This window comes from Oncorhynchus mykiss, chromosome 1, assembly GCF_057628025.1.
Source record: "Oncorhynchus mykiss isolate SJ-2025 chromosome 1, ASM5762802v1, whole genome shotgun sequence".
Taxonomy (NCBI): domain Eukaryota; kingdom Metazoa; phylum Chordata; class Actinopteri; order Salmoniformes; family Salmonidae; genus Oncorhynchus; species Oncorhynchus mykiss.
Window position 1 is genome coordinate 52,679,513 of NC_143022.1, and position 20,742 is coordinate 52,700,254.

Here is a 20,742-nt window from a genome sequence, read left to right on the forward strand (position 1 = left end):
CGCTCTAACCTGCCGCTCCAAAATATGTGTTATTTATATTTACAATTCCCTTATCCAAGCAAATTACTCATTTACTACAGTACCAGTCAAAAGGCGTGTGCAAAGCTGTCATCAAGGCAAAGGGTAAGGCTACTTTGAAGAATCTCAAATATAACATATATTTAGATTTGTTTAACACTTTTTTGGTTACTACATTGTTATTTCATAGTTTAGATGTCTTCACTATTATTCTACAACATAGAAAATAGTAAAATAAAAACCCTGGTATGTGTAGGTGTGTCCAAACTTTTGACTGGTACTGTAGCTCTTACCAACTTGTAAATTCCAGTGTATGGAAAATTGTGTTATTTCGATTGAACAAAATTAAGTAGATGCTTTTTCCACTTGGAACTGGTAGGTTCGCTAGACCTCAACCCGGGTCAGAATCGGGCCCAAAATGACTACTCACTTGAGGATAATACAGTACTTAAACATTGAATGTTGTGATCCAGGTGGTCAAGTCTTGAGGTGGTAAAGCTGCCATCAAACCCATTTTCCCCACAACGAAACAACCTTTCTCTGCTAATGATAAACATAATGTTTGTTATTAATGATTTCAAGTGTTATGTAAATCAATTCATAGAAAATCTATTTGGCTAATAATATTTTCTGCTTTGTGTTCAGTAGACCCGTCTACTGATAGATTTATTTTTCCTGGTCATGACTCATCTTCAAATCAAATTTTATTGGTCACATACACATATTTAGCAGATGTTATTGCGGGTGTAGCAAAATCTTGCTGTGGGCCTGAAGCACAGGGACCTGACCAATCGCTTCGGGGACTGCCAATCCACCATGAGCCAGATGATCACTTCCTGTACTGCCTGCATGGCACCGCCTCCATCTGGATGTAACCAGAGTGTCTAAGCCCACCTGCCCTTGGATTTCAAGGACTTCGCAGATACCCAGGTTCTGGTTGACTTCATAGAATTCCTCTGCAACACACCATCTTCCTCTACGCAGAGGACACCATTCTGTATACTTCTGGCCCTTCTTTGGACACCGTGTTAAAACTTCTTTGGGATAGGGGGCAGTATTTGGAAGTTTGGATGAATGAGGTGCCCAAAGTTAACTGCCTGTTGCTCAGGCCCAGAAGCTAGGATATGCATATAATTGGTGGCATTGGATAGACACTCTGAACTCTGAAGTTTCTAAAACTGTTAAAATATTCTGTGGGTATAATAGAACTGATTTGGCAGGCGAAACCCCAAGGACAATCCATCCAGAAAAATACAATTCAGCTCACCTCTGATTACAATGGCTGGGAATGGGAATATAAAAGAAAGTCCTCCCAGATTGCAGTTCCTAGGGCTTCCACTGGATGTCAACAGTCTTTAGAAAGTGTTTCAGGCTTGTTTTTTTTAAATGGCTCCCATTTTGGCTGTAGTGTTTTTAGTGGGTTCAAGTGAGTACGCGTACGTCATTATTTATCTCCGGTAATGGTCTATGGTATTCTCCGTCTTAAATTTTATAGTTTATTTACATAATAGGGTACCTGAGGATTGATTAGGACCGTTGTTTGACTTGTAAAGAAGAAATGTATAAGTAACTTACGGGATTCATTTTGTATGTATTTTGAGCAAGGGAAACCGGTGGATTACTGAGTCAAGCGCGCCATTGACACTTACTTTTTTGGGATGTAAAGAAGGACTTTATCGAACAAAAGGACCATTTGTTATGTAGCTGGGACCCTTGGGATTGCAAAAAGATGAAGATCTTCAACGGTAAGTGATTTATTTTATCGCTATTTCTGACTTTTGTAATGCATCTGCTTGGTTGGAAAATGTTTGTGGCACGCTCTGGTGAGGGCAGGCATTTGGTTATTTTTCTCCGGTATTGAATATACTATTCATCGTCTTAACTTTTAGCGTTTACTAACATATTATGGTACCTGAAGATTGATTAGGATTAAGATTGATTGTTTGTCATGTTTGGACCAAGTTTATTGGTAACGTTTGGGATTGATTTTGTATGCATTTTGAACAAGGGGAAACAGGTGGATTACTGAGTCAAGCGCGCCATTGACACTTACTTTTTTGGGATATAAAGAAGGACTTTATCGAACAAAAGGACCATTTGTTATGTAACTGGGACCCTTATTCTTGGCCAGGTCGCAGTTGTAAATGAGAACTTGTTCTCAACTAGCCTACCTGGTTAAATAATATATACAGTGCCTTGCGAAAGTATTCGGCCCCCTTGAACTTTGCGACCTTTTGCCACATTTCAGGCTTCAAACATAAAGATATAAAACTGTATTTTTTTGTGAAGAATCAACAACAAGTGGGACACAATCATGAAGTGGAACGACATTTATTGGATATTTAAAACTTTTTTAACAAATCAAAAACTGAAAAATTGGGCGTGCAAAATTATTCAGCCCCTTTACTTTCAGTGCAGCAAACTCTCTCCAGAAGTTCAGTGAGGATCTCTGAATGATCCAATGTTGACCTAAATGACTAATGATGATAAATACAATCCACCTGTGTGTAATCAAGTCTCCGTATAAATGCACCTGCACTGTGATAGTCTCAGAGGTCCGTTAAAAGCGCAGAGAGCGTCATGAAGAACAAGGAACACACCAGGCAGGTCCGAGATACTGTTGTGAAGAAGTTTAAAGCCGGATTTGGATACAAAAAGATTTCCCAAGCTTTAAACATCCCAAGGAGCACTGTGCAAGCGATAATATTGAAATGGAAGGAGTATCAGACCACTGCAAATCTACCAAGACCTGGCCGTCCCTCTAAACTTTCAGCTCATACAAGGAGAAGACTGATCAGAGATGCAGCCAAGAGGCCCCTGATCACTCTGGATGAACTGCAGAGATCTACAGCTGAGGTGGGAGACTGTCCATAGGACAACAATCAGTCGTATATTGCACAAATCTGGCCTTTATGGAAGAGTGGCAAGAAGAAAGCCATTTCTTAAAGATATCCATAAAAAGTGTTGTTTAAAGTTTGCCACAAGCCACCTGGGAGACACACCAAACATGTGGAAGAAGGTGCTCTGGTCAGATGAAACCAAAATTGAACTTTTTGGCAACAATGCAAAACGTTATGTTTGGCGTAAAAGCAACACAGCTCATCACCCTGAACACACCATCCCCACTGTCAAACATGGTGGTGGCAGCATCATGGTTTGGGCCTGCTTTTCTTCAGCAGGGACAGGGAAGATGGTTAAAATTGATGGGAAGATGGATGGAGCCAAATACAGGACCATTCTGGAAGAAAACCTGATGGAGTCTGCAAAAGACCTGAGACTGGGACGGAGATTTGTCTTCCAACAAGACAATGATCCAAAACATAAAGCAAAATCTACAATGGAATGGTTCAAAAATAAACATATCCAGGTGTTAGAATGGCCAAGTCAAAGTCCAGACCTGAATCCAATCGAGAATCTGTGGAAAGAACTGAAAACTGCTGTTCACAAATGCTCTCCATCCAACCTCACTGAGCTCGAGCTGTTTTGCAAGGAGGAATGGGAAAAAATGTCAGTCTCTCGATGTGCAAAACTGATAGAGACATACCCCAAGCGACTTACAGCTGTAATCGCAGCAAAAGGTGGCGCTACAAAGTATTAACTTAAGGGGGCTGAATAATTTTGCACTCCCAATTTTTCAGTTTTTTATTTGTTAAAAAAGTTTGAAATATCCAATAAATGTCGTTCCACTTCATGATTGTGTCCCACTTGTTGTTGATTCTTCACAAAAAAATACAGTTTTATATCTTTATGTTTGAAGCCTGAAATGTGGCAAAAGGTCGCAAAGTTCAAGGGGCCGAATACTTTCGCAAGGCACTGTATATATATATATTTTACATGTATTTTAATTAGCGGTAAAGTGAAGAGTCTTCCTCCACCTTCAATGGGACGGTGGGGATGGCACCTCATGACGCGGTCATTTTGTATCTGTACTTTATCCTGGATCTGTAAAGTGACAAGGAGATATTCCAGCAGTGTGGAATAGTTCCCTTACTCACCTCAGACACAGCCATTGCAACGTCCACTGGCCAACTTCCTGGTAAAAGGGCACCTAGATGCCAGCAGGGTGCAAAGGTGATGGAGGGTGAGACATGGATCATTGCAAAGCTGAGGGGAATGGTAGAGTGGACCATGCGGAGAGTCAAAGACCACAAGCTTGTTTGAGACAGTGCTCCCCCTGTACCTCTCAGATACCATGAATCAACTGTTCACTGTGGCATGCCTGCTGGTCAACAACCAACATGAACAACTATCAGCATGGTTCAGGCGGAAATGGTACAGGCGGAAAGGAAGTGAGGGGGGAGTTGGGCATCTTGTTCAGTCTACTCCTCTCTGACCAGATACTGTACTGCTGGAAGTGATTTTGAAGATCCAGCAGGGGGCACTCCTCTCCTCTCACTGCGTAAGCAGAAACCAATGCTGCAGAAATTATGCAGTTGTTCGACCAATGTTCAAGTACTTCGCAAAGTTGTTGCACATTCTGTAGAACTATTTGTCTAAACTCACCTTTCCTGAGAAGATCATTCATAGAGAAAAAGTTTAATGTAATTCCAGGAGAACCAAACATCATCCAATTCACTGAAGTAAATACTGTATGTGTAGAGAAAAAAAATATCTACCTCATTCCTTTGAGTGTAATGCACTCTATGACAGCTCCTCGGAAGATGGGAAAAAGCAAGTGTTACGTTCTCCACTTGAAAAGTATCACAGTCATCCTTTAACACTTGTCTCTGTAGAATTGTTGCTATTTAAGGAAATACATGAGTGTATTTTCTGTAAACCTGTGAAAAACACATATTTGATAACTTCTCTTTTAGAAACCCTTTTAGAAACCCAAACACAATTGTCTGCATTTTATTTTATGAAAAACATACAATGCTGACAACCCAATAGTCTAATTGTTTCAGATAAATAAAAAAAATGTAGGCTACTGTATGCAAAGTATAAAGGAATATAAACCATAAAGCATCCAATATAATCAATATATATAAATGAATACAACACTTTAGTCCAGATAGTATGAGCCCTCTGTGTGCCAACTATGTCGTCCACAGACTTATTTTCCTAATAATCAGCCATTCATTCTGACTGGCAGTCACCACAATACGAACACACTGGATGTCAAAGGCAATCTTGTGGTCCACGTCTTGAACGTCAATGTTGCCATTTTTAAACTCCCCTAACGTGATGTAGGAAGAACACTGCCTTCCTCTCTTTGTCCCCACCAGCTTCTCTCCTACTTCCAGAGCTCCATGGTGCAGGATATCATTCTGACGATCGTCCGTTCCTGTCAAGATTTTGATATTGCTAATATTGCTTGGTTCGTGAAAGACAATGACAAAGAAGTCTCCGGTAGAGGGGGGTTTCCCCCAAAAGTATTCGTCCACACTGCTATAAGCCTTGGTGGCGTCATAGTTTTCAAATACATTAATGTTTGTGTACAGGCTGGCAGGAGGGTTGTCAGGGATATCAATAGAGTCCTCTTCAAAGTCATCATCCTTCAACTTGTTCTCTGTCCCCTTATATGAGGAGTAGTAGCCCATGTGCTGGAACAGAGAGGGCTTGAAGCGGATCACATTTTTCTGGGCCAACAGGCCCCGGAAGTGAATAAGGAGCCAGTCGCAAGGCATCTCCTGGTAGAACATGAGCAGGAAGTGGACCAGGCGCGGCAGGTCTCTTGATTGGTAGAGCTTCCCTATGTAGCCAAGCTTGGAGAATTCCAGCATCACCCAGTAGGAGCCTTCCCTGGAGGTGACCACCTTCTTCAGGGATGTCAGGAAGTTCCTTGAGCAGAGCACATCGTCCTCCAGCATCATGTAAAAATCTGAGAGGTTGGTGCAGAAGTTGAGGAGGAAGGCGTAGTCCACGTTCTGCTTGGAGCGGAAGCGTACCCTGTCCTCTGGGTCGTCATAGTTCCTTTTCAGCCCATCCAGTGATGGGTAGTACTCTTCAGGGGCATGGATCACCAGGAGATGTCCAGCGATGATGTGGTGGGCAAACTTCCTGGAGATGTCCTGCACCAGCTTTTCACACCAGGCCAGGTCAAAGTCCGCCAGGTGAACCACCACCACAATCTCTTTCAGTTCCTCATAACTGGACTGGTCAAAAATGGATTTGATCGTCTCCATGAGGTAATTCCCTTTTTTTCTTTTCACAGATGACAACCCAATGGTTAGAAATTCTGTAAACACAAACATTGATATGATTCCAAATGAAATTATTTTTGAACAAATCATTGAGGTTCAGGATAATATGTGTATCTCTACATATCTAAAATAAAAGGTATATTTACTTTTCCGGGGCAGTGGATTCCCAGCGAGGTAACGGTATGTGACGTTTATGGTTCCAGAGAAATTTGTGAGGTCTCTAAAGTTGTGAGCATATCTCTCAGAGTTTGAAGGATGCATCAGCTGTCTTTTACCCGCCTCCTAAAAAAATTACTATATTGTTACTCAAATGTAAAATACAAATATGATGTCATAGGAAAGAAGATCCAGAGACAGCCAATAATAACCTACCAAGACGTATCCATCCTCCATATACAGGTTGAAGAACAGAAGACATGTGATCAGGACCCCCAGGAAGGGGATGGTGGAGCGTTTACGGAAACACCTCATCTTGTCCAGGGACTTCCACACCAGCCTCATGATGGAGACACACTTCAGGTAGGACAGAAAAGAAAAAGGTTTGAACAAATTATTATCATCATTATCATTCTCTGCTTACGGTGTAGGTAGGCGATATTGATATCAATTCAGTATTGTCGAATGTGCATTGTCTGTGTGAGTGCACATATTGTGCAGAACTGCCTGTGCCATGGGTTTGTTGATGTGCTTGTCTGAAGTCAGCAATATGCATATGAAATGTGTGTATATATGTGCAGTTTATATATATATATATATATGTATATGTATAAACTGCACAAGTATGCATACTGTGTGTGTGTGTGTGTGTGTGTGTGCGCGCACCTGCATGGCTGTGTGTGATGGGCACTGAACCATACACATACTTATACGGTGTGTTGCAGAATACGGCCCTCCATCTCCAGCCCTTCCCAGTGAGCCTCTGGTGGAGCGCTAACCTGGGTCAAAGTGCTGAATTCTGAGAAAGGCCTGGGAGAGGCTCGCTCACACAATCACACAACCTCCCGTCTTCATTATTCTCACCACTGATGGAACAGCAAAGCCTTTCATGTTTCTCTCTGACCTTAAAAAGTAAATACCAGATAACAGTCTGGATCAAAACCCTTATTGAATAGGAACATATATTTTCTATATATATATATATATATATATATATATATATATATATATAGAGAGAGAGAGAGAGAGAGAGAGAGAGAGAGAGAGAGAGAGAGAGAGAGAGAGAGAGAGAGAGAGAGAGAGAGAGAGAGAGAGAGAGAGAGAGAGAGAGAGAGAGAGAGAGAGAGAGAGAGAGAGAGAGAGAGAGAGAGAGAGAGAGAGAGAGAGAGAGATTCTGTAATGTATAAACAGCTCTCTGAGATGAATTTATGCTGACAGGAAGAAATTGATCGTACTCTGCCTATGAAAACCATTATATTGAAGAGGTGAATACATTCCTTACAGACAACTATCTGGCCTCTCTTGCCTCGGAGCAGAAGCTCGTGTTTAGAATTCAGCCGTGCACATGCACACCAGCCGAGCTCCACCTTAGGCTCATTTCCTAACCATTTCCAAGCTTCCTGTAAAAGTACACTGTTGCAGTGAATCCATTTGCAACACAGAATGATAAAAAGCAATTTAATCGTATGTGAAACGGCAGCTCAATGTGGCTAATGAGACGCCATTTTAATAAGCGGGTATGTTGTACAACAAAGCCATTTGGTAAACAATATTGTTCATTTGTTTGATGATATGCAGACAACATACAGTGCCTTGCGAAAGTATTTGGCCCCCTTGAACTTTGCGACCTTTTGCCACATTTCAGGCTTCAAACATAAAGATATAAAACTGTATTTTTTTGTGAAGAATCAACAACAAGTGGGACACAATCATGAAGTGGAACGACATTTATTGGATATTTCAAACTTTTTTAACAAATCAAAAACTGAAAAATTGGGCGTGCAAAATTATTCAGCCCCTTTACTTTCAGTGCAGCAAACTCTCTCCAGAAGTTCAGTGAGGATCTCTGAATGATCCAATGTTGACCTAAATGACTAATGATGATAAATACAATCCACCTGTGCGTAATCAAGTCTCCGTATAAATGCACCTGCACTGTGATAGTCTCCCACACTGAAAGGAGCGGAAAAGGGCTACCTAAGTATGGTTCCCAATCAGAGACAATGATAGACAGCTGTCCCTGATTGAGAACCATACCCGGCCAACACATAGAAACACAAATCAGAGAAATAAAGGACATAGAATGCCCACCCAAATCACACCCTGACCAAACCAAAAAGATACATAAAAAAGGCTCTCTAAGGACAGGGCGTGACACAAATTACATGGGATACAGGCAACAGAGCTGAGACTATAAAAAGATTAAGACACAATATTGCATTCAATATGCTCGAAACAAAGAATCAATGTATTCTGTAAACATCATCGATGTTGTTAGATAAGTGGCTATATTTCAGCTACTGTAGGTTATGGTAGTTATTTTTTATTTTTTTATTTCACCTTTTATCGAAGATGCCAAGACAAGTGTAAAACTCTTAAGTGCTGAGGTCAAGGAGTTGGGTTATCATCAACTTAAACAGCATTGCTTTCAGAAGAAAACAATTCTGCTGTGACTGGACGTTTTCCGACTGTTTACTTATTAATCAAGGAAGAAGGCTGCTAGTTCTCCGACATTAATCAAGGAAGAAGGCTGCTAGTTCTCCGACATATTAATCAAGGAAGAAGGCTGCTAGTTCTCCGACATTAATCAAGGAAGAAGGCTGCTAGTTCTCCGACATTAATCAAGGAAGAAGGCTGCTAGTTCTCCGACATTAATCAAGGAAGAAGGCTGCTAGTTCTCCGACATTAATCAAGGAAGAAGGCTGCTAGTTCTCCGACATATAAATCAAGGAAGAAGGCTGCTAGTTCTCCGACATATTAGTCAAGGAAGAAGGCTGCTAGTTCTCCGACATATTAATCAAGGAAGAAGGCTGCTAGTTCTCCGACATATTAATCAAGGAAGAAGGCTGCTAGTTCTCCGACATATAAATCAAGGAAGAAGGCTGCTAGTTCTCCGACATATTAATCAAGGAAGAAGGCTGCTAGTTCTCCGACATATTAATCAAGGAAGAAGGCTGCTAGTTCTCCGACATATTAGTCAAGGAAGAAGGCTGCTAGTTCTCCAACATATTAATCAAGGAAGAAGGCTGCTAGTTCTCCAACATATTAATCAAGGAAGAAGGCTGCTAGTTCTCTGACATATTAATCAAGGAAGAAGGCTGCTAGTTCTCCGACATATTAATCAAGGAAGAAGGCTGCTAGTTGTCCGACATATTAATCAAGGAAGAAGGCTGCTAGTTCTCCGACATATTAGTCAAGGAAGAAGGCTGCTAGTTCTCCAACAATGGACCCCAGCAGTTATCCCCTTCCTGCTTCTGGACAAGAGGGGCAGACCCCATTAAAGATGCATGGGGACCTGTGAGTTGAGTTTAACGTTCTCAAAGCTCTCTTCAAATATTCATGCCCAACGCTATGTATGCGGTCTTCAGCACATGGAGGTTGAAACACTGAAGACAATGCCAACCAAGGAGAGAAGAGCTTCACTGCTGTGTTGAACCTCCAGTTTGATCACTAAATCCATCATTTAAAAAAACAAGATATGACAAGTGACAGTTACATTATCTCTGTAACAATGACAAGTAGCCAATACACAACCCCTCTCTTCAACCAACCCACTCAGCTCCTTGATATAAGAGGGCTTTTATTGGAAGGACGATGACATATACTATCCATAGCCTGTGGTATTCAACGTACTGTATGATCATGAAATAGGATCCTGCTGTCCACAAGTCACTTATTCACTTAGCTGTGGTTCATCAAAATGTCCACATCTCTCCCCTTTCATCTCACCACATTCTAATGGCAGTGATGCTGAAAGTGGTTACGGTGTCATTGAGTGTCCTCGGTGCTGCTGGCCTGTGACTGTGGTAGCGTCCATTTTGTCACTTTGTTTTATTACCGTCTCAGATTGGAAATGCATGGGCGATTATTTCCTTGTGTTCAGGATGAGTGATGATGGGCACTGAGCCTGGCCTGCTCTTTCTCTACTCTCGTTTGTGTGGGCTGTCAAAGCTCAGCTGGCGGAAGGAGAAATCGATGATCTGGGTTAGGGGTGTTAGGGGACATGTAATTTTGTGTTATTGTGTCTCGGGGAAAGCTTCCATATGTCACGAATAATAATAGGAATGACTATTGAGATAACAAAGATGATGAAATGCACACTGGTATGAGGAACTGGAAATGAAGCTGAGATTGGCTGGCCAATATGTACAGTACCAGTCAAAAGTTTGGACACATCTATTCATTCCAGGATTTTGCTTTATTTTTACTATTTTCTACATTGTAGAATAATAGTGAAGACATCAAAACTATGAAATAACACATATTGAAACATGTAGTAACCAAAAAAGTGTTAATCAAATAAAAATAGATTTTATATTTGAGATTCTTCAAAGTAGCCACTCTTTGCTTTGTTGACAGCTTTGCACACTCTTGGCATTCTTTCAACCAGCTTCATGAGGTAGTCACCTGAAATGCATTTAAATTAACAGGTGTGCCTTGTTAAATGTTAATTTGTAGAATTTCTTTCCTTAATGCGTTTGAGCCAATCATTTGTGTTCTGACAAGGTAAGGGTGGTATACAGAAGATAGCCCTGTTTGGTAAAAGACCAAGTCCATAATTATGGCGAGAACGGCTCAAATAATCAAAGAGAAATGACAGTCCATCATCACTTTAAGACATGAAGGTCAGTCAATCCGGAAAAACCATCAAGCGCTATGATGAAACTGGCTCTCATGAGGACCGCCACAGGAAAGGAAGACCCAGAGTTACCTCGGGTGCAGAGGATAAGTTTATTAGAGTTAACTGCACCTCAGATTGCAGCCCAAATAAATGGTTCCAACTGCTATGTCTTTTTGTTAGACGCAGGGTAGGTGAACAGATGATCTCCGCATGTGTGTTTCCCACCATGAAGCATGGAGGAGGAGGTGTGATGGTGCTTTGCTGGTAACACTGTCTGTGATTTATTTAGAATTGTAGGCACACTTAACCAGCATGGCTACCACAACATTCTGCAGCGATACACCATCTCATCTGGTTTGCGCATAGTGGGACTATCATTTGTTTTTCAACAGGACAATGACCCAACACACCTCCAGGCTGTGTAAGGGCTATTTGACCAAGAAGGAGAGTAATGGAGTGTTGCATCAGATGACCTGACCAATTGAGATGGTTTGGGATGAGTTTGACCACAGAGTGAAGGACATGCAGCTAACCAGTGCTCAGCATATGTGGGAACTCCTTCAAGACTGTTGGAAAAGCCTTCCAAGTGAAGCTGGTTGAGATAATGCCAAGAGTGTGCAAAGCTGTGATCAAGGTAAAAATGTAAGAAAAACCCTTGAATGAGTAGGTGTATCTAAACTTTTGACTGGTACTGTATGTATGTTATGATAATGTTATTCCACCTGAATGTTTCCAGTGCAGCTGTTGGTATTTGACAATAGATCAACTGTCAGTTCCTAGGGCTGATCCCTTGACACTTGACATTTTTCTTGACATTATTCTGTAATTTAGATGCTGGTTCTAGAACTAGTGGACCAGTGGGAGGGGGGCAGTACACTACACACAACGTATTTGACTGAGGTCACTGTTCAGTCTGGTCCCCAGCGCAGATATAATAAATTCCCTTATTATTGCATTATTATTCCAGTTGCTTGAGACCCTGGGCCATCAGGCTGTGGAATGTGATGATACTTACCCAGCATGTGATGACTTTCAAATCAGCGGCGCTGATGTGTGATTTGGGTGGGCATTCTATGTTCTTTATTTCTATGATTTATATTTCTATGTTTTGAAAGGGTATGGTTCTCAATCAGGGACGGCTGTCTATCATTGTCTCTGATTGGGAATCATACTTAGGCAGCCCTTTTTCCCACCTGTCATTGTGGGAAGTTGACTTGTGTTAGTGGCACTTAGCCCTCGTAAGCTTCACGGTTGCTTATCTTGTTTCTTGTTTTGTTGGCGTCATTCCACAATGAAGGAAAATGTACGCTCACCACGGTCCACTTCTTTTGACGACTGTGACAGGCGCACCAGGGCAGTATTGGGAACTTTCCAGCTATTCTGAGTTACATTTCCAACGAACGAATGGCCCTTTGTGACAAGTCAACAATGCCCTGAGGGACCACACTTGCCATAGATCGTTCTGGAGACATGACAATGTGGTGTGTTGTTGCACAAATGCCAAGAAGAGAATAGTGATGATATCAGACTGTCAGAAGAAGCAGTTATTTTGATTTCGAATTTATATTACATGTGAGAGAATGGTTGTAGACACACAACGGGAATGCACGTTAGTAGGTAGGATAGTATTGCGGATTATTACAGACAAATATGGTATTTTGCTAACTCCAGCAGATTTACATTGATGTGAACCCTGACATGTTGAGCAATTTGCCCTGTCCATGTCAAATCTGTATTCACAAGCCTAGCATCACTTCCCTCCCTTACACAATCCAGTAGCCAAATTGTGTTTACAACCCAAAGAGCACCAATACAAAACACTACAGTCTTTCAGGAGTCTTTCAGGAGATAATAGGAGAAGATTGAAAGATGCAATATACAGGCCTCGATTAGATGTTGGTCTCCATAGTGACCGCCGGTGTAACCGTGTGGTAACATCAGAGGGTCCTGCAGGTCTGATCTCAGTAAGGCAAAGGAAAACAATTATAATGACTGATTAACACAGTTGTATTAACAACTGTTCGCAACAGACAGTGTTGATTAATGACACAGGGGGCTTCGTGACACCAGACACCAACCCTCTAATGGAGCTGTAGTTAGAGGCTGCAGGGCAGCGTTGTAATCTAAACCAACGTGACACTTAGTGGCTCAACTGACATGAGGAGTGAAAATGTAATCTTTCCAGGAAACCTAGGAACAGTCAGAATGACAGGCTGAGGGACGTGAAGGAATGTAATAGCAGAAGTGTCTGAGTTGGGTTCAGGATCAGGAGCAGAGTACGTCAGGCAGCTTACATGATCCAGCAGCAGTTATCGGTGACACTCTGTCATCAAAGACGAACACTGATGAAGGTGTGTTATTCCCCCTGGTACTTGTCCTATATCCACATAACTAACAATGTCACAAACACAGCTTGGGTGGAAATAAGTGTGGAAATCCAATCACTGTTCATTCCACAAGGACTACATGCAGGAAGTTCTGCAGTGAATGATGAGGCAAGCTTAAACTTTGCCACAATGACACCGCCAACAACGAACTAAAATGCCACTGAACAGCCGGACTCAACTAACCCAAGTCATTATGGTTGGTGTCACATACCCAGACGAAATTCTCACTAAACAAGAATCCCTCTCTCTTCAACCCAACTGTCTGTTGGGGGCATTGAGGAGGGGCAGGACCTTAATGCAGCCTGATGTCTGTCTAGTTTCCAATCTGCTCCTCTGCAGGCCTGTCTGTCTGGCAGAGTAATGAGAGGCCGGTTCTGCCACCGTCATTTCCTCAAAGACTGCTGGATTACAAATTCACTGCAGGCGGTTGGAAGGTCTCTTCCCTGTTCTCACCAAATCCATTCTAATTGTGTTCTTCCGTTCGATAACTTGCACACTGCTCTGCAATTTCAGCTCTTTTGCATTCGTCAACAGGTTACGTGATTAAATACTGTATAAATCTTCTCAAAGATTCACGCACAGTTTCACCCTGTTTAAAACAACAGCACTCGGATGAATAAAAGCATCACTGAAGGTTCAGTTCTGGCACACCTGAGGCCAGACCACAGAAAATGGACCGGGGATGGGGGTCCATTCCCCCGGAAGTAACAACATGTAGACTGTCTAGAACCTGTTTTCTTTTCCCATTTAGAAATCACATCTGAACTGTCTGTGATTCACTAAAGCTGGCACGTAGGAGTTACAGCCCGTGTAGCATTTCCTCCCACATATCTCAGTCGGTAATGACTCCAGAGAATGTGTGCATGAATGCTATGAGTCAGTCGTACATAATTCCAGCTAAGCCAAAGGTGCGATGCTGGAGAGAGGCCAGACAATAAAGCTCAGTCAGGATCAGTAGAGTTGGTCTCCACTGACTCTCTCTGCATTGTCGGATGCTTCGCTCCCTCTTGCCTATGTTAGCAGTGATCATCAAAGGCACTGTCAAGATAATGTGTAACTGGGGCTTCTAGAGACTGCCTGCAACGCTTGACACATTCAAATCAGACAGGCTTATTAATTCTTCAAAAGCCACACGGCTTCCTAAAAAAGTGTAGAAGCTCGGTTGTGTATTCTGACTTGAGGTAAACCTGGGAGCTTGTGTTATGCTTATGGGGTGTGACATCTACATCTTGGGCTCTATTGTAGCAAACCTAACGAAAGGGTAAATCTTAGCAACGGCGGTAATGGCATATATTGAATTTTAGTCCATTATATCGTAGTTTGTTAAATTAAATAGCCCAAAATAAACTAAGTAAAATGTATGTAGGCCTATCCAATCTTTGCTAAATATGTTGAACATGTTTGCAGTCCACATTGTAAGAAGTCTAATTGCATGGCTTCAATATGGAAATATATTGTTAAACATGGAATTCACATTGATATAGGGGCTAGACCTACTGTAAATTGCATTATGTCAATAAGCAAGATTTAATTCACTATTGACAAGGCTTAAAAAGAGTGAATAATTATATTCAAATTCCAATCAAAACTAAACAACAACTTGTTTCAAATAGGTTATGTCTAAATATAGTTACAGGCACCATAATTGCTCCCAGTGGGCATATAATATTATGGTAAAATATGGAGGTTTTATGCACATCCAAACTTTTCACAGGAGCTGGACAAAGATCTAATGCTGCTTCCTAACTTGATTTTTGAATAAAGCTTTGGTGATTAATATTTATTGCAAAGCAGTCTCACGGGTCAAACCTTTCATTGATATTCTGCATTTGGCAGGACAAAAAAAACAGCCCTTATTGAGGGATGTGGAGGCTATGCTTGGTTTTTGATTGGTTTTTAATTTGAATAAAATGAAAAACATATTTTTTTAAGTATAAATAGCTGTGCCGTTCAGAATTGTTATGGTATTTCCTCATAATTTGCATTGATGGAATTTGGAGACCAAAGCTACAGGCTTCTGTAGTGCCGGACCTACCGAGATGATTTATGCGTTCTAGAATGTTTTAATTACGTGTATGCCCAGGCTTTTCTTCTTTTTTCCCCTTTTTTTAACATTTGGATCATGTTAAATATTAGCCACTATCGGTAGCCACCGTCAGTAATTCCCACATACTGTCATGTACTGTCATGTTGTGTCTTGTCTCTGTCCTTTCCCTTCACCCTGTCTCCCTCTGCTGGTCGTTGTTAGGTTACCTTTTCTCCTCCTCTTTCCCCCAGCTGTGCCTTGTCTCCTCCTAACTACCCATTCACCCCGTTTCCCACCTGTTCCCTTTTTCCCTCTGATTAGGTCCCTATATCTCTCTCTGTTTTTGTTCCTGTCCTTGTCGGATTCTTGTTTGTTGTGTTTCATGCCTGAACCAGACTGTCGTCATGTTTGCTGTAACCTTGTCTTGTCCTGTCGGAATCTGCCGGTCCGTCTGAGCCTACCTATGTTTGGTAATTAAAGAAGCTCTGTCTAAGTTAATTCGCTTTTGGGTCCTCATTCACGCACCGTAACAGAAGAATCCGACCAAGAATGGACCCAGCGACTTCGGATCCTCTCCACTCAGCCGTCGGGATCCAGGGAGCGATGCTAGGCAGACACGAGCAGGAAGTGTCTGCTGCTCGACATGCCGTTGAGACCCTGGCCACCCAAGTCTCCAACCTCACAGAACAGGTTCACCATCTCCGCCTCGATCCACCGGCCACTTCCAGGGCTTTCGAATCTCCGGAGCCCAGAATCAATAACCCGCCGTGTTACTCTGGGGAGCCCACTGAATGCCGCTCGTTCCTCACCCAGTGTGATATTGTGTTTTCTCTCCAGCCCAACACTTACTCCAGGAGCACTGCTCGTGTCGCCTACGTCATATCTCTCCTTATTGGACGGGCTCGTGAGTGGGGCACGGCAATCTGGGAGGCAAGGGCTGAGTGTACTAACCAGTATCAGGACTTTAAGGAGGAGATGATACGGGTTTTTGATCGATCTGTTTTTGGGGAGGAGGCTTCCAGGGCCCTGTCTTCCCTATGTCAAGGCAATCGATCCATAACAGACTACTCTATTGAGTTTCGCACTCTTGCTGTCTCCAGTGGCTGGAACGAGCCGGCCTTGCTCGCTCGTCTTCTGGAGGGTCTCCGCGCAGAGGTAAAGGATGAGATTCTCTCCCGGGAGGTTCCTTCCAGCGTGGATTCCTTGATTGAACTCGCTATTCGCATTGAGCGACGGGTTGATCTTCGTCACCGAGCTCGTGGAAAGGAGCTCGCGCTCTCCGTCGCCCCCCTCTCCGCATCACTACCATCTTCCTCTGCCGGCTCGGGTGCTGAGCCCATGCAGCTGGGAGGTATCCGCATCTCGACTAAGGAGAGGGAACGGAGAATCACCAACCGCCTCTGTCTCTATTGCGGTTCCGCTGGTCATTTTGTCACTTCATGTCCAGTAAAAGGCCAGAGCTCGTCAGTAAGCGGAGGGCTACTGGTGAGCGCTACTACTCCTGTCTCTCCTTCAAGATCCTGCACTACCTTGTCGGTCCATCTACGCTGGACCGGTTCGTCAGCTTCCTGCAGTGCCTTAATAGACTCTGGGGCGGAGGGCTGTTTTATGGACGAGACCTGGGCTCGGGAACATGACATTCCTCTCAGACAGTTAAAGGAGCCCACGGCCTTGTTCGCCCTGGATGGTAGTCCTCTCCCCAGGATTCAGCGTGAGACGCTACCTTTAACCCTCACTGTTTCTGGTAATCATAGTGAAACCATTTCTTTTTTAATTTTTCGTTCACCTTTTACACCTGTTGTTTTGGGCCATCCCTGGCTAGTTTGTCATAATCCTTCCATTAATTGGTCTAGTAATTCTATCCTCTCATGGAACGTCTCTTGTCATGTGAAATGTTTAATGTCTGCTATCCCTCCTGTTTCCTCTGTCTCTTCTTCACAGGAGGAGCCTGGTGATTTGACAGGGGTGCCGGAGGAATATCACGATCTGCGCACGGTGTTCAGTCGGTCCAGGGCCACCTCTCTTCCTCCACACCGGTCGTATGATTGTAGTATTGATCTCCTTCCGGGAACCACCCCCCCCCGGGGTAGACTATACTCTCTGTCGGCTCCGGAACGTAAGGCTCTCGAAGATTATTTGTCTGTAGCTCTTGACGCCGGTACCATAGTCCCCTCCTCCTCTCCCGCCGGAGCGGGGTTTTTTTTTGTCAAGAAGAAGGACGGGTCTCTGCGCCCCTGCATAGATTATCGAGGGCTGAATGACATAACAGTGAAGAATCGTTATCCGCTTCCTCTTATGTCTTCAGCCTTCGAGATCCTGCAGGGAGCCAGGTTTTTCACTAAGTTGGACCTTCGTAACGCTTACCATCTCGTGCGCATCAGGGAGGGGGACGAGTGGAAGACGGCGTTTAACACTCCGTTAGGGCACTTTGAATACCGGGTTCTTCCTTTCGGCCTCGCTAACGCTCCAGCTGTCTTTCAGGCATTAGTCAATGATGTCCTGAGAGACATGCTGAACATCTTTGTTTTCGTTTACCTTGACGATATCCTGATTTTTTCACCGTCACTCCAGATTCATGTTCAGCACGTTCGACGTGTCCTCCAGCGCCTTTTAGAGAATTGTCTTTTTGTGAAGGCTGAGAAGTGCACTTTTCATGCCTCCTCCGTCACATTTCTCGGTTCTGTTATTTCCGCTGAAGGCATTAAGATGGATCCCGCTAAGGTCCAAGCTGTCATTGATTGGCCCGTCCCTAAGTCACGCGTCGAGCTGCAGCGCTTTCTCGGCTTCGCGAACTTCTATCGTCGTTTCATCCGTAATTTCGGTCAGGTGGCAGCTCCTCTCACAGCCCTTACTTCTGTCAAGACGTGCTTTAAGTGGTCCGTTTCCGCCCAGGGAGCTTTTGATCTCCTCAAGAATCGTTTTACATCCGCTCCTATCCTTGTTACACCTGACGTCTCTAGACAGTTCGTTGTCGAGGTTGACGCGTCAGAGGTGGGCGTGGGAGCCATTCTTTCTCAGCGCTCCCTCTCTGACGACAAGGTCCACCCATGCGCGTATTTTTCTCATCGCCTGTCGCCGTCGGAACGTAACTATGATGTGGGTAACCGCGAACTGCTCGCCATCCGGTTAGCCCTAGGCGAATGGCGACAGTGGTTGGAGGGGGCGACCGTTCCTTTTGTCGTTTGGACTGACCATAGGAACCTTGAGTACATCCGTTCTGCCAAACGACTTAATGCGCGTCAGGCGCGTTGGGCGCTGTTTTTCGCTCGTTTCGAGTTCGTGATTTCTTTTCGTCCGGGCTCTAAGAACACCAAGCCTGATGCTTTGTCTCGTCTCTTCAGTTCTTCAGTAGCCTCCACTGACCCCGAGGGGATTCTCCCTGAGGGGCGTGTTGTCGGGTTGACTGTCTGGGGAATTGAGAGGCAGGTAAAACAAGCGCTCACTCACACTCCGTCGCCGCGCGCTTGTCCTAGGAACCTTCTTTTCGTTCCCGTTCCTACTCGTCTGGCCGTTCTTCAGTGGGCTCACTCTGCCAAGTTAGCCGGCCACCCTGGCGTTCGGGGTACGCTTGCTTCCATTCGCCAGCGTTTTTGGTGGCCCACCCGGGAGCATGACACGCGTCGTTTCGTGGCTGCTTGTTCGGTCTGCGCGCAGACTAAGTCCGGTAACTCTCCTCCTGCCGGCCGTCTCAGGCCGCTTCCTATTCCCTCTCGACCGTGGTCTCACATCGCCTTAGATTTTGTCACCGGACTGCCTTCGTCAGCGGGGAAGACTGTTATTCTTACGGTTGTCGATAGGTTCTCTAAGGCGGCTCATTTCATTCCCCTTGCTAAGCTTCCTTCTGCTAAAGAGACGGCACAAATCATCATCGAGAATGTTTTCAGAATTCATGGCCTTCCGTCAGACGTCGTTTCGGACAGAGGTCCGCAATTCACGTCTCAATTTTGGAGGGAGTTTTGCCGTTTGATTGGGGCTTCCGTCAGTCTCTCTTCCGGCTTTCACCCCCAGTCTAACGGTCAAGCAGAACGGGCCAATCAGACTATTGGTCGCATCTTACGCAGTCTTTCTTTTCGTAACCCTGCGTCTTGGTCAGAACAGCTCCCCTGGGCAGAATACGCCCACAACTCGCTTCCTTCGTCTGCGACCGGGCTATCTCCTTTTCAGAGTAGCCTCGGGTACCAGCCTCCGCTGTTCTCATCTCAGTTCGCCGAGTCCAGCGTCCCCTCCGCTCAGGCTTTTGTCCAACGTTGCGAGCGCACCTGGAAGAGGGTCAGGTCTGCACTTTGCCGTTATAGGACGCAGACTGTGAGGGCTGCTAATAAGCGTAGAACTAAGAGTCCTAGATATTGTCGCGGTCAGAGAGTTTGGCTCTCCACTCAGAACCTTCCCCTTAAGACGGCTTCTCGCAAGTTGACCCCGCGGTTCATTGGTCCGTTCCGTATTTCTCGGGTCATTAATCCTGTCGCAGTTCGACTTCTTCTTCCGCGATACCTTCGTCGCGTCCACCCGGTCTTCCATGTCTCCTGCATCAAGCCCGTCCTTCGCGCCCCCGCTCGTCTTCCCCCCCCCCCCCCATCCTTGTCGAGGGCGCACCCATCTACAGGGTCCGTAGAATTTTGGACATGCGTCCTCGGGGCCGTGGTCACCAGTACCTCGTAGATTGGGAGGGGTACGGTCCTGAGGAGAGGAGTTGGGTTCCCTCTCGGGACGTGCTGGACCGTGCGCTGATCGAGGATTTCCTCCGTTGCCGCCAGGTTTCCTCCTCGAGTGCGCCAGGAGGCGCTCGGTGAGTGGGGGGGTACTGTCATGTACTGTCATGTTGTGTCTTGTCTCTGTCCTTTCCCTTCACCCTGTCTCCCTCTGCTGGTCGTTGTTAGGTTACCTTTTCTCCTCCTCTTTCCCCCAGCTGTGCCTTGTCTCCTCCTAACTACCCATTCACCCCGTTTCCCACCTGTTCCCTTTTTCCCTCTGATTAGGTCCCTATATCTCTCTCTGTTTTTGTTCCTGTCCTTGTCGGATTCTTGTTTGTTGTGTTTCATGCCTGAACCAGACTGTCGTCATGTTTGCTGTAACCTTGTCTTGTCCTGTCGGAATCTGCCGGTCCGTCTGAGCCTACCTATGTTTGGTAATTAAAGAAGCTCTGTCTAAGTTAATTCGCTTTTGGGTCCTCATTCACGCACCGTAACACATACATTTATAACTGTCACTTTAGTGAGTTTTCTCCAATTCGTAGCCTACATTTTGCATCATTCCATTACACTCCGTTTACCTTCCTTTCCTCTGTCACATCCTTGTAGTTGCTCCTGAGGGTTGCTAGCAATAGTAGACCATATTAGGCTAACATTGAGCAATAATTTGGGACATGTAGCCTATTTGAATCATTATGGAACT

The 20,742-nt window shown here is 44.3% G+C and overlaps 1 protein-coding gene and 1 long non-coding RNA gene across 3 annotated transcripts in view; one reads left to right on the forward strand and one right to left on the reverse strand.

The window, feature by feature from the left end:
* Nucleotides 1-20,742, forward strand: part of LOC149985559 (uncharacterized) — a 67,335-nt gene that overhangs the window by 32,668 nt on the left and 13,925 nt on the right. The window lies entirely within an intron of this gene.
* Nucleotides 4,854-20,742, reverse strand: part of LOC110524488 (alpha-1,3-mannosyl-glycoprotein 4-beta-N-acetylglucosaminyltransferase C) — a 34,998-nt gene continuing 19,109 nt past the window's right edge. Inside the window, exons 2-5 of one of the 2 annotated variants that reach the window (XM_090233541.1) lie at nt 7,025-7,221; nt 6,534-6,674; nt 6,308-6,443; nt 4,854-6,196 (exon numbers count right to left, since the gene is read on the reverse strand). In XM_090233541.1, the coding sequence (XP_090089667.1) occupies nt 5,055-6,196; nt 6,308-6,443; nt 6,534-6,662 (1,407 nt within the window). In that variant the 5' untranslated portion in view covers nt 6,663-6,674; nt 7,025-7,221 and the 3' untranslated portion in view covers nt 4,854-5,054. The remainder of the gene's footprint in view (nt 6,197-6,307; nt 6,444-6,533; nt 6,675-7,024; nt 7,222-20,742) is intronic. The other variant, XM_021604198.3, reaches the window with a different exon arrangement.